The sequence below is a fragment of the Bombus huntii genome, chromosome 2 (genome assembly GCF_024542735.1).
Source record: "Bombus huntii isolate Logan2020A chromosome 2, iyBomHunt1.1, whole genome shotgun sequence".
NCBI classification, from domain to species: domain Eukaryota; kingdom Metazoa; phylum Arthropoda; class Insecta; order Hymenoptera; family Apidae; genus Bombus; species Bombus huntii.
The window spans coordinates 16,546,679-16,559,771 of record NC_066239.1 but is presented as its reverse complement, the minus strand read 5'-3'; the positions used below and the strand labels follow the sequence as shown (position 1 = coordinate 16,559,771).

Sequence of the window (13,093 nt, the reverse complement as noted above, 5' to 3'; positions counted from 1 at the left end):
GTGAAGGGTAACAAACGAATGGCAAAGTTGGCCTTGATCGAAACTCGGCCGCATCCAAGCGGAAGCTTCATCCCCTATCAAGCGACCCCTGGTCTCTGTAAATCCGTGTACTTTTCTGCTTCCCATTCGCAGAATCTCTATCGTGTTCGCCACCCCAGTTCCAGCTTTTCGACTGTGAAAAAAAGCCTGTTTACTTCATTCTGTTCCTGCTTTTTTGAAAGAGTTTTTGCTTTCGTATGCGATAACGACAACGATTGTCTCGCGAGGCTGTGTTGGCTTCGAAAAAAAAAAAAAAGAAAAAGGAAGAAAAGAAAAGAAAAAAGAGAAAAAGGGGGTCGACTGTGGACGCTTTTCTCTTGGTTTGATTAAATTCGAGCCGTCAGATCGATAGATCGCATATTTTCTTCTGTGCCAGTGCGTCTTTGCTTCGAAGATTGAATAGACCTTCGCGAGAGTTTAATGATTTCCTCTCGCGATTCCAGCGGAGCGTATCTGCTCTCCACTGGTCTATTATCCTGCACAACTCTCGAATGGCCACTATCTGGCGTGCATTTCCAACATTCGATGAGCCGGAAATTGCAAGATCGTGACGAAAGTCCATAAATTGTAATCGCTTACGGCACATTCTTATCATATTTATCACTGAAACTGCTAAATCAGTCAAAATGGCTGATATCGCAATTTTTGTGTTTAGAATTATTATATTAAAAACGTACAGCTTTCGCTCATACATACTCGTTTATTTTCGTCATATGTTTCGGTATTAAAGGTAGACAGCGTTGATCCCAGTGTTGAAACTAATTTATGTTAAAAATACGGATCGATCTCGATAAGAATCTGATGTTAGTTTGTATTTTTATATCAACATTTTCAGAAAAAAATTTTGTAAAAATATGTGCTGAATTTATTTATTATCTAGAGGTTATTCTACCAGGCACAAAAAATATAATGTGTTATTTAAAAAAAATACGAAGGTGATCTTGAAGTTTCCTACACCCACGAAAAAATTATCCCTCGATACAATAGAATTTTTATAAATAAAGTCTTTTCATATCCCTGAAAATAACACAACTAATTAAAGGGATCAAAATCGATGATCCACAATACTATAGTATTTAAAGACCATAGAAAAAACATGATAAGTCTATTTTCTTTTTCTTCGTTTCTCTACTTTTGTATCATTTGTTGACTAAAAAGAAGTATTCTAATATAAAACAGTTGAAGAAGGGTATGACCTAATAAATTCGAAGAAATAAAAAAATTGTGGTGAATCCACAAGGTTTTGTAAGAGACGAATACATCAGTTTACGTGTTAAGTTAATTTAACTAATCCCCTACGATATGATTTAATTAAAATTAGCTCAACGTTATATACTTTGCGTTATTACCAGTTATTACCATTACCATACACTGTACAAAGATAACTTGCAACATCATCTCCCAGATATTATTGAAAATATGCCATTCGTGGAAAAAAATATAATAAATAAAAATAGCTACAACACACAGCCAGAAACGTACAGAATTGGTTGGGAACTCAAAAATGTTTGGTTTTGCATTGACCTGTACAAAGCCCAGACCTCAACTCCATAGAGAATCTATGAGGATTATGAAAAAGACGAATGCGTGATTCGCATGATTCATTGCCATCATCAATTATGGAATTGCATAATAGAATTCTGGAACAATGGGAACAAATACCTTCGGATTATTATCAAATTCTTGTAGAGAGTATTGCAAGACGTATTAATGCTATTTTATAAGCAAAAGAGTTGTGAACAAAATACTAATACTGCAAATATTGAACTTTTGATAACGTGGTATAAAAATGGGTTAATCGATTCTTTTTACTACAGATAAATAAAGAAGATTTATACTGTAAAAGAATTTTTTACATTTTCTCTAACCACGACAATCGTATGTGTTACATTTATTTTCCATATTCCTTATTGTTTATGACGATAGATAATAATTTACAGAAAAGCTGTTACTATTGGCTCGGTTTTGCTCCTTACTGCATATCAAGACGATAAGTTATAATTGAACTTGTGGTAACTTTTCGATGTGGAAACTTTCGTTGCCAAAAGAAAAATCGAACATCGATTTTTTGGTAGCTATTAAAAGATTTCGAGGGCGTATCAAATCGAGTAATGTTCCTTTTGCATCGTCTTCGAAGAAAACATACTGTTATAAACCTTTGACATATTTCGAGGATAGATATAGATGTGTATCATCGAAAAATCTGGAGTAGTTGGCTCGGCACCAAATTACTGATGACACCTTACTCACACGAGCACCGATTTCTGTCTAATCAGCGACTCTCGATCATCCGGCTAAATGGTCCGAGCTATCTGCTACGAGAGCGATCTCGAGAACTTTAAATTACACTGTCAACTTAAAAACTTGATAATTCGTCGATAGCACACATTATCCATTATTCAAGTTATTGAGGAAATTTCTAAATCTGCAAAGATGAATGTATTTAAAAGAGTGTAAAAATAATTTCGAGTGTGTTTAGTCGTCAATTTCAATTATGATAAAGTGTAAAATATAAAACACCACTTGAGTATAGAAATAAAAGTTCGAAAATATATCAGAAATTCCTTTTCTGCCTCTCTAGAGATTTTAAAACGAATAAAATATTCTAAATATAGATGTCCATCCTAAATTTATTTAATCTGATTTCCTACATTTATGTATCACAACACATCGATTCTGTGCTAAATTAATTATCCATCATTTGTATATAAAATAGAGCATAATAATCACGTTCTATTTTCTTATCTTTTTATGTTCATATTCTTCTACGTTTATAATATTTTTAATTCATACGCATGTGGTAAGAAACTGAGAGAATTTTTCACATCTTGGACCTGAGTAGCAAAAGTTATATGCGAGCACTTCTGAATAGCAAAATATTCATATCGTACACAGAATATTCACGTCCGCATAATATCATGTAAAACATAATCGAACAAAAGGGGAAAAATAGATACAAACTAAATAATTGCTAGAAAATCATATTCCAACAAGTATAATTTACCTCTGTTTTAACCGCATACACGTGGCGGAATCAAACTTTGATCTCGAAATTACTTTTTATAAAAATGTTGCTCTTTTCCTGTTTTTAAGACTTGGGAAAAATTCAAACGCAAAAATAATTGCAACCACGCGATCGTTAACCAAAACTTCCGTTTCTTCCTTTTCCCTGCACTTTCCGACCGTATTTCCTTCCCCACAAAGTTAACGGAGCCACGGAACGTAATGCTCGAACGACGCGTGTTTTTAACGTTGCAATTAACAAGAAAGTGGTGAAAAACGTATTCAAGCCAGAGGTAAAAAATAACATATTTTTCCTTTCGTTTTTACGAGAAAATTATTGAGACAAACGTAATTATTATTTTAGTCGAAAGCAGAAAATTAAATGAATCAAAAATATTAATTTTTGAGTGATCTGGTTACACGGATAATTATTACGAATGATTAACATTTCTTTGTTTGTACTGACGATCATATTATGGGATATCTCTTTTTGGTCACCAACAACCATTATCAGTGGTAAAAAATTTTTAGTAGTTGTCAATGTTTCCTACTTTGTCAGTAAGTCAATAATCATTATCACGGGCGAAAACTTTTTCTTATTATCTTCCATCATTGTCAATTTTTATTAACACTACTAGTAATTAATATAGTCATTATAATTGCATTTTGACCGTAGGAATCCAATTTTAATGTTTCCTCTAGGTATTGTTTATTATCAGTAATGTTAACAGAAATTGACGACGATTGAAAGTAATACAAAAGAAACATTTTTTACAATCAAAATGTAAAAAGATGGTATAAAAAGAAATTTATACCATCAGTCAGTCCAAAAAGTATTGGTATACATATTTTATATTTCATTTTTGTAGTATCAAAGTGTTCTAGTTATAATACGAGATTTAATATTCCTAAGACCTAATTAATTAGGATGCAAATGCTGTAATAAATACAATAAATAAACAGAATGTTCGAATACAGGTATTTGAAAATTTAAGGGATGATTCTTGATGTCGAAATAAGACGAAAATCAAGAATTAAAAAATTGCATTTTCGGCTTTGTATTTTAGTTATTGACAATTAAAGATCGGTCGAAAGATCCCTGTATGCGGGCAAACCTCCTTACATGAACGAAATTAGGTCAGCCTAAGCAACCGGGTGCACAGGGATCCTCAAATCTAACGATACGTGGGCAGCAACTTACCTCGTACAAGTCGTAGAGAAGAAGGTTATGGCATTTGAAGACGTAAACCATTCTGCACGACGTTCTGTAAGAAAAATCCACATTAAACATTATACCTGTCTAGTCATTAAAATCCATAACAGCATACCGGAAACCGTTTGATGGAATTTCCAAGTAAACAGGATTAATATTTCCTCCAATCATTTGCCTCCATAAATAATTAATAAATAATAGCACATAAAGAATGTTATACAAATTTCATACGCGCATCGCGATAGTCCCACTCGCAGGTATCCACAGAAAAGTCACATACGCATTAAGTATTCTTAAGACGCTACTAAACGTGAAAATGTACGCTATCTTGGATGAACCATGCATATTTTCCACACACATTACTGATCGCTACGTATCACAATATTTACGTATGTACATATACATGAAACAAATAATGAAAAAATTATTTGTAATGGTTATTTCTGATCAGAATCACTTAAAATCATAAGATATGAATTGCTATACTATACCTTTCTTAATTTTGGTTGTAACAATTATGGTCCCTGGTTGGTACGAAACGCAGTTTGCGTATATGTATAAAGGCGTGACCGGAGAAGCAGCATTATTCGCATGTCTGGCCAAGTGGCACCATTTGGCATCAATAATTTCACCCTTTTTCCTGTGAACTAATGGTTTCCTGTTCGCCTTAGACCCTCGTTTCGTCCCGAAAGCTCAATTTCCCTTTTATATTCGCCCCGAACCCGTTGAAGATTGTCGAAAGACTCCGCTGACTTCAAACTTTTCCAACCCAGGTTTGCTCCTCGTTTACTCATTGTCACGAAATCGGCCAAGGAATTATACTCGGCGCCGTCCGTGATAATGCATGCTAGATTTAGCATGAAATCGATATTCTCTTTGAGAAACTTCACCGTTAAATATGTAGGATCTTCTACCACATTTTTATTCCATACTTCGTGCTTTTAAATAGCTCGAAGTTTTGTAAGTATCCTTAATGCATTTTTTTTTATTTATTAATGAATATTGCTAAACTTTTTCGTAATAAAAAAGCAGCTAAAACTAAGTGTAACAATATTATATAAATTCATACGTTTATACATATTTTGGAATAAAATATCGTAGGTTGGATTTACTCGAAGATTAATAGTTAACATAATCAACGTTATCAATCAATTAAATTTAGAGTAATCTAAATTAATGAGTAGATTATTATGTTTTTGTGCTTGCTTCGGAAAGAAGCTATATCCATTCTCATTCCTTTTGATATCTAAATATATAATGAGAATGTTCATTATACCCGATTACAAAAGGCAAATGAAGACGACGAAGAAAATTTTCCATTCAATTTCCAAATTTTTCCACTATACTTTATCACATAATGTTCTCAAAGATAAAAAGAACGTCCTCCTTTATTTCTCTGTAAGAAATCTCGCTGACGGTATGCGTAATTTAGTTCATTAAAAATTCTATTATCTTTTTAAGAAAAAGGTAAATGGAATTCAGCATCGGAAGAAAGGAATGAAATATTCTTAACAAGTTTTCTCTGACGAATTCATGGATTAGATTGTCTCGTATCTTTTATTCGATATAAAGAGGAATTTTAAATGAGGAAACTTTATCGACAAAACATGAAACTGCTGTATATGTGTATATACATATATATGTACGATATGTACTAGATGGAGCTGAACCGAAGTTAAGTAAAACATTCCAATGTTTTGGTATTAATATATAAACGCAATTTAAATTTTATTGCGTAAAATATCAGACTTTCAAGTTCACCACTCACTTTTTAATCGACTCTTGTGTTCTTTTACAATATTCAAGATGGAGTTTCGTAATTTATAGATAACAATAACAAAGGAGTATTGAGACAATACTAAAAAACGAATATTAAGTATAGAGTTTATAGGTAAATTAAATTATAATAAAAAATAAGAAATGAAGTGTTACACCAGGTAATTAAAAAGTATAAGACAAAAATATGCGTGACCATTTCTATACGAAAGAAATATTTACATATACATATGTATTTCCTGCTTTTACGCATATGTATGTATGTATATTAGTACGACCACGATCGATTATTAATATTAATGTATGTATAAACTCTATTAAATATATTTTATTGATATTTTATTGATAATATTGATTATTATAAAAATCAATATTAATACTCACTAAAAATTAATATCAAAAGCATTAAAACGATCTTGACGCATGATCTAGGTCACATTTGGTCGAGTTATCGATAAATCGAGAAATATCGCTGTGCCCGATTAATCGAGAATCTCGATAATCGCAGCTGATCGTGGCCGTGTAGAACAGTAGACAGCAGTCAAGAAGGAATCGTAAAATAATTTTTTTTTCCTCCCTCTCGGTGTTGTAATATTGATTTGAAAAATTCGTGTAGCAACGAGATCGACGAGTCACACGATCAACGGACATTGTAACGGTTGTGCACTCACGTTCGCAGTGTTCACTTAACCTCGATCAAACATTCGTTTCAAGTTACAGACAAATATACCTCCAGCTCAAAACCATACTACATTCTCTTTCTCTCTCTTTTCCCCTCCCTCTCCCTTTCTAATACTTTTCTATCTATGTACTTCGTCTTTCTTTCTCTATTCTATTCTAAAGTGTGTACAGCAAATACGTAATACGTTGTAAAAACGTATTAACTTGGTAACTCGAACATTGTGGTTGAAAACCGTCGATAAGAAAGTGTCTAACTAAATTTAGTGTTAGTGTATAAGTGGTTCGACGATACCCCGAAACAAACGGAAGAAACGGTCGTGGTGAGATTTCCTATTACGACCGACAGAGAGGGAGACAAAATTTTGAAGATTCACGGTCTATGAGCAACAGGGGCCAAGAAGACCCTGGGGAAGATCACGCTTCCAGGTATATATTGATATTCTATACCACTTATCTAGAACTTTCTTCGTCATTGTTTACCCCTATCTTTTATCACTGGTTCTTCGAGTACGACACACTATTTGCATATATCGCGAAATATAATATCGTACGAATCTACGAGGCTTGACTATTTTTAACGTGCTTTGTTTTGGTGCAACGACTCCATTCGCTTCCCAACATTGAGAAGTTGATCCTTTTTCTGAACTGTCATTCTTTAATTGGCAACACCGCGAATCATTGGTAACATGTCACAAGCATGTGTTCTTAGTTAAATGAATTACAAGCATCGGAAAACATTTCTAATTTAATTAAATTCGCTTCTTTTATTTATGTCGTTACTATGCTCGATTTGATGTCCGGGCTTTTATAGCAAAATTTTTATTTTTATGTTTAATACGGAAGAGAACTTTTACGCAATTCTATTGCCAAATACTAGAAATTCAAAATTCTTTAAATGTATATATAAATGTAATATAACCTGCTAGAAAATCATATGCATATACTTTGTAGGTTATGATTATGTTTAAACTCTTGTAATTCACTGCAAAATACGAAAACACACAAATACTAATAAGTCTTGATTGAATTATCCTTTATGTATCAAAATGTTAAGATATTTTAACATTATAAAAGATATTGAATTGTTTAACTTACGTTTATTACATAATACTAATTTTTCTTTTGATTTTGTTTTAGAATATCTGTTACAGTACAAATATTGTAATCCCTACCTTCTGTTATTACATTATTAGGGGAGAAGCAAAGAGCCCTTGCAGCGACATGAAGCGTGCAGTTGCCAAGAAGTTGATCGAGCGATATTTTTATCAATTAACTGATGGATGTGGCAATCCTGATTGTGATAATCAAAACTGTGCATCAAGTGGAAAAGTGCATAACTTAAAACCTATGTTATCATTTATTTTTGTTGGAAGTATTTTGTTGCTAATATAATTTATATTTTGAACAGGTAACAAATCTGACTCCAAATCAAGCTGCTGCGCAAGCTATTCAATTATTTTCCCAAGAAGCAAGACTTTGCGATGGAACGCAACCTAGTAAAGTAGCTCGGACAACTTTAGAACCTGGACCAGCATCTTTAGCTAAGAGTTTGCCAGTTAAAAGCGTGAATCCGACATGTTCAGATGAAGGTACTGCATCAAATTCCAACATAAGCCCTGCTCCTTCAGCTACTGACATTCTTACATCCCCAGTAAAGAAGGACATTTCTGTTGATACAAATGACTTAATATCTCCATCTCAAGCTTTAACAGATAAAAGTACTCAAATTCCTTTCAAAAGCAAATCACTAAATAACATGGAGGTTTGTGAGCAATCAGTTTTAAAAGAAAAATCACCTGTTTTACTTCCTATCCTATCAATGGATAGAGATAGTCATTCACATCAATTTTTCAAAACAGATTACAATTGTAATTCCATTCCAAATAAATCAATATCAGATGAAGAAATTTTTCAGAGAATACTAGATAGGTATAAAATTCATATTCCAAATTATAATAACAATTCAATTATTAAACCAAAAAAATATAAAAGAACAAAAGCATCATCGACATATAGAACGAATAAGAAACGTAAACGTAATTATTCTCCAAAAAAACTTTCCTGCAAGAAAAAGTTTCATAAAAAATGTTATTCTCAATTTATTACAAAATTATTAATACTTAATTTGTATCTCAGATGCATTGAAAGAGAAAGGTATACAAAACGTGTTTTTGAAAGTCAATAATAATTTTTAATATGACTATTTTACAAAAGTTTTAACAAAAACTGTTTATCAAATTCATGTGCAGTTGCTATGTATGTGTTAATAAATATTGTATTTGATTCTTACTTCTTGTTATTTATTTCTAACTTAAAATACTATACATAGTTAAATATATATTATAATGCATTTTTACAATTACATATAGTAGTAAATTATTTATAAATGTTTTGATAAAAATATTCAATTATTTTGTCAACAGGAAAGCAAGATCCATATCTTACAGAAGCAAAACTATTGGATATAATAGAAAGATGTAAATCAGAGGGATCTTATTCATTATTAATTCGTACATTGGGAGAGATATTTTCATGTGCAAAAGCATTAAGCCTTAGTTTCCAAAAAACTGTAAAAAATGACTCTCCTCTGGCTGCACTTCTTAATAGAGCTTCAGATAGTCTATTAAGGCCACCTGGTGATATGGATAAAGAAGCAATTCGATCTATTCAAGGAGAAGACAAAGAAGAAGACAGCAGTGAACCATCATCTACAGTTCCTAACAATGATGATACTAGCATTGATTTACCAGCTGTGCGAAGAGCTTTTGCTGCTCTTTGGTCCTTACCAGGTAAAAAAGTGTTTTGTAAAATAAACATCTTAAATAAAGCTTATCAATACATTGTTTCTTAAATTTTTTCTGGTATTTAGGAGAAGTGTTCAAATCTGCTTTAGTTAATGCACTAGTCACTTTGGCAGATAATATTGAACTAGATTTGAGAGTATTTCGTATTATGCCATGGGATAATATGGATAGCTTGTTAAACGTATTTTTAATTGTATTTGAAATTCCTATGCTTGGAAACAGTGAATATTTGGAACTTGCTCTTCATATGCTTTGTAAAGCACTGAGCTGTTTCCCTATTGTGGCACAAGCTAAACTAGCACGTGTGTGGGCTAAACATTGTAAATCTCGGCTCCCAAGTATTTTACAAGCTCTGCAAGAATTAATAACTGTTAAGGTATAACTATTTAGTACAATTGAAATCATTAAAAGCTTTGATAGCGAAATATTTTTTATCTATAAGAGTTTTCATTTCTACAGGTTATAGGTGGATCTTTTACGCGAGATTATTGTGTTCAAGATGCGGACACTATTACTGCTCCCACGAAAGTTATGAAAATTTTATACTATGCAAATATGTTAGCTGGTGAATTAGATGAACCTGATTTAAATATAGATGAGGATGGTGAATCTACGAGTAACGACAAATCTGGGAGATCTCTGTCGCAAATTCCTCAGGTGAAATTATGAAAATTATTATGAAGTATCGAATTATTTTATGAATGTCGTACAAAAATATTATTAATATTTTAATAATAATGATAATTTCTTACAGGACCCATTAGCTAAGGAATTAGGAATTACTGCGCTAGATGCACGAAAACCATTTATACCTTTCACTGACTTTTACAATGAACCACTTAGTGATGCGATAGAAATGGACAAAGATTTTGCATACTATAAGAGTGAAGAACCCATGAAATTTAGTTTTATGAATTATGCTTTTATCCTCACTCCCGCTACAAAGACGCTGGGCTTGTATTATGATAACCGTATTAGAATGTACAGTGAACGCCGAATGAGTTTTCTACAGACTGTTGTTGGACAGCCTACTAATCCCTATTTAAGACTAAAGGTTTGTATATGTTTCATTTCTTCTTCTAACACGTATTAATAATTGTTTACAATAGGTGAGGAGAGATCGTTTAATAGATGATGCGTTAGTCGAATTGGAAATGGTCGCAGTGGAAAATCCATCTGATCTTAAGAAGCAATTAGTCGTTGAATTTGAAGGCGAACAAGGAGTTGATGAGGGTGGAGTCTCTAAAGAATTCTTTCAATTGATTGTAGAAGAAATTTTTAATCCTGATTATGGAATGTTCACGACTCAAGTAATTTAGCGATTTCCATTAATTAAAATCTCAGAAAAATTTTTTAATTGGGAAAATTACTTATATATATATATATATATATATCTCAAATTATTATAGGAAGATACACAAATGACATGGTTTAATCCAACATCGTTTGAAAGTGACGCACATTTCACGCTAATAGGCGTCGTTCTCGGCCTAGCAATATACAATAATGTAATACTAGATGTACGTTTCTCTATGGTAGTTTATCGAAAATTGCTTGGTAGGAAAGGATGCTTTGCCGATTTAGAAGACTGGAGTCCTACGTTATATCGAACATTGAAGGAATTGATAGATTATACTGGAAATGATATGCCAGAAACATTTATGCAAACTTTTAGAGTGGCTTACAAGTAAGCTGTAAATAGATTAATAATTATTGAATAATCCATATCTAATAAACAATAACCAATATAATGTATGCTATTTCATAGAGATGTTTTCGGTTCAATATCTTTCCATGACCTGAAACAGAATGGTGACGAGATATTTGTGACGCAAGAAAACAAAAAGGAATTCGTAGATCTTTATGCGGACTTCTTACTTAATAAATCTGTCGAAAGACAATTCAAAGCATTCAGACGTGGATTCCAAATGGTCACGGATGAAAGTCCACTTGCATTACTTTTTAGACCCGAGGAAATTGAACAAGTATATTTAATTTATTTAGGATTTAGATATTTTTATCGTATCAATAATTATTTGTAATTAATGTCTCATTTACAGCTTGTTTGCGGCAGCAAAATTTTTGACTTTGCGGAATTGGAAGCCGCTACGGAATACGAAGGTGGTTACACTGTTGATAGCAAAGCAGTACGTAACTTCTGGCGTGTTGCACATTCGTTACCACCAGAAAGTCAACGAAGACTTCTACAGTTTACCACTGGAAGTGACAGAGTTCCAGTTGGTGGTTTATCAAGATTAAAAATGGTAATTGCAAGACATGGTCCAGATTCTGACAGGTGAAATTTTTAAATAAAGTTACATTCCTATTTTGCAGCATTACACAATAACTTGTAATTGTACAACTAATGTAACGCTTTATATTTTAGATTGCCGATAGCCCACACGTGTTATAACGTATTGTTGTTGCCAGATTACAGTACAATAGAGAAATTGCAAGATCGACTGTTGAAAGCAATTAATTACTCAAAAGGTTTCGGCATGTTATAAATGGGCATAAAAAAAGCTTCGATCCCCCTCCCCCTGTCTTTCAGAGTATATCGAACTTATAATTCGGAGTTCGAGATTCTCTCTTTTCGTCCCGCTATATGGAAGTATTTATTCGGATTTTATGCAAACACGTGGAAATGCTAAAAACCTCTGCTTTCGTAAGGTGAAAGAAAATAAAAAAGAAATACTAAAATCATCTCCTGATACCGAGAATACCTCGCAATCGATCGTTGTCCTCCAATGTGTTTCCTCCTTATGCAAGCGGAAACTGGAATTGCTGTACAAAAAGTAATACAAAATCTTTGCGATAACGTGCTTTGAAACTTTCTTACGTCTCCGTGTTATTTAACTCGTTAATGACGTACTTGATTGACCAGTCTTGCCGAATTGTTTTGATAATTTGTATTTCCCTGCATTGATTCAATGGAAAAGAATTTCCATTTCATTTCCGAATCAGCTTTTAAAAAACTACTACAATTTATCTCGTTAATTTTAATTTTATTCGTGAGATGCAGCATGATACAGTGCATACAGCTTAAAAATAATAGTGAGATGCGCAACTGTGATGTATGTGAAAATGAACCGAGAATGATCGGTCAAAATTTGTAGAAATATACGTATCGTAGATTTAGTAGATCCTATAGTTGATATTCAATGCCGCAAGAAAAAGCCGAGGAACACCCCCTTTGACGTTTATCGTCACATTGTACACAAGACATTTTATATATTGTAAAAGAGTAATGAAGAAGATAAAGAAAAACGCAGAATCATGAACGCTAAATCCTTTTTTCTTTCGAGTTTGTATGTAACTTTCCGCTTTCCATTTCCTTTTACATCACGATTTATCATTGTACGTAAAGTATCTAATTTATATATATACATATACGAGTTATATATATATATAAATTCTATACAAATTATACACAACACACGGGAAATGAATTTGTATAAACGTTTGTAATCAGCGGCTCTCTCAAAAAATGCACGTGACAATATACAAAATAAAGTTCTATCGAATAATTCGTGCGCCATTTATTTTCGCATCAATTTAGGAACATAAGAAATCTATA

General features: G+C 32.6%; 2 protein-coding genes across 4 annotated transcripts in view; one reads left to right on the top strand and one right to left on the bottom strand.

The window, feature by feature from the left end:
• The window catches only part of LOC126878111 (sodium- and chloride-dependent glycine transporter 1-like), a 40,932-nt gene extending 35,632 nt beyond the window's left edge, over window positions 1-5,300 (bottom strand). Inside the window, exons 1-2 of the mRNA XM_050640596.1 lie at window positions 4,747-5,300; window positions 4,244-4,307 (exon numbers count right to left, since the gene is read on the bottom strand). The gene's annotated coding sequence lies outside the window, so the exon portion shown is untranslated. The remainder of the gene's footprint in view (window positions 1-4,243; window positions 4,308-4,746) is intronic.
• A 1,208-nt stretch (window positions 5,301-6,508) lies between these two features.
• LOC126878102 (ubiquitin-protein ligase E3A) lies at window positions 6,509-12,804 on the top strand. 3 transcript variants are annotated; one of them, XM_050640563.1, is made up of 12 exons: window positions 6,509-7,138; window positions 7,906-8,041; window positions 8,121-8,301; window positions 9,136-9,501; window positions 9,582-9,892; window positions 9,976-10,173; window positions 10,271-10,570; window positions 10,626-10,826; window positions 10,926-11,203; window positions 11,285-11,501; window positions 11,577-11,812; window positions 11,903-12,804. In XM_050640563.1, the coding sequence occupies exons 1-12, from the start codon at window positions 7,092-7,094 to the stop codon at window positions 12,021-12,023; spliced, it is 2,592 nt and encodes an 863-aa protein (XP_050496520.1). In that variant the 5' UTR covers window positions 6,509-7,091; the 3' UTR covers window positions 12,024-12,804. The 3 variants fall into 3 exon arrangements, with proteins under 3 accessions (XP_050496520.1, XP_050496521.1, XP_050496522.1); XM_050640564.1 differs by having other exon boundaries at window positions 7,850-8,041; XM_050640565.1 differs by lacking the exon at window positions 6,509-7,138 and adding an exon at window positions 7,229-7,393.
• The last annotated feature ends 289 nt before the right edge of the window (window positions 12,805-13,093 follow it).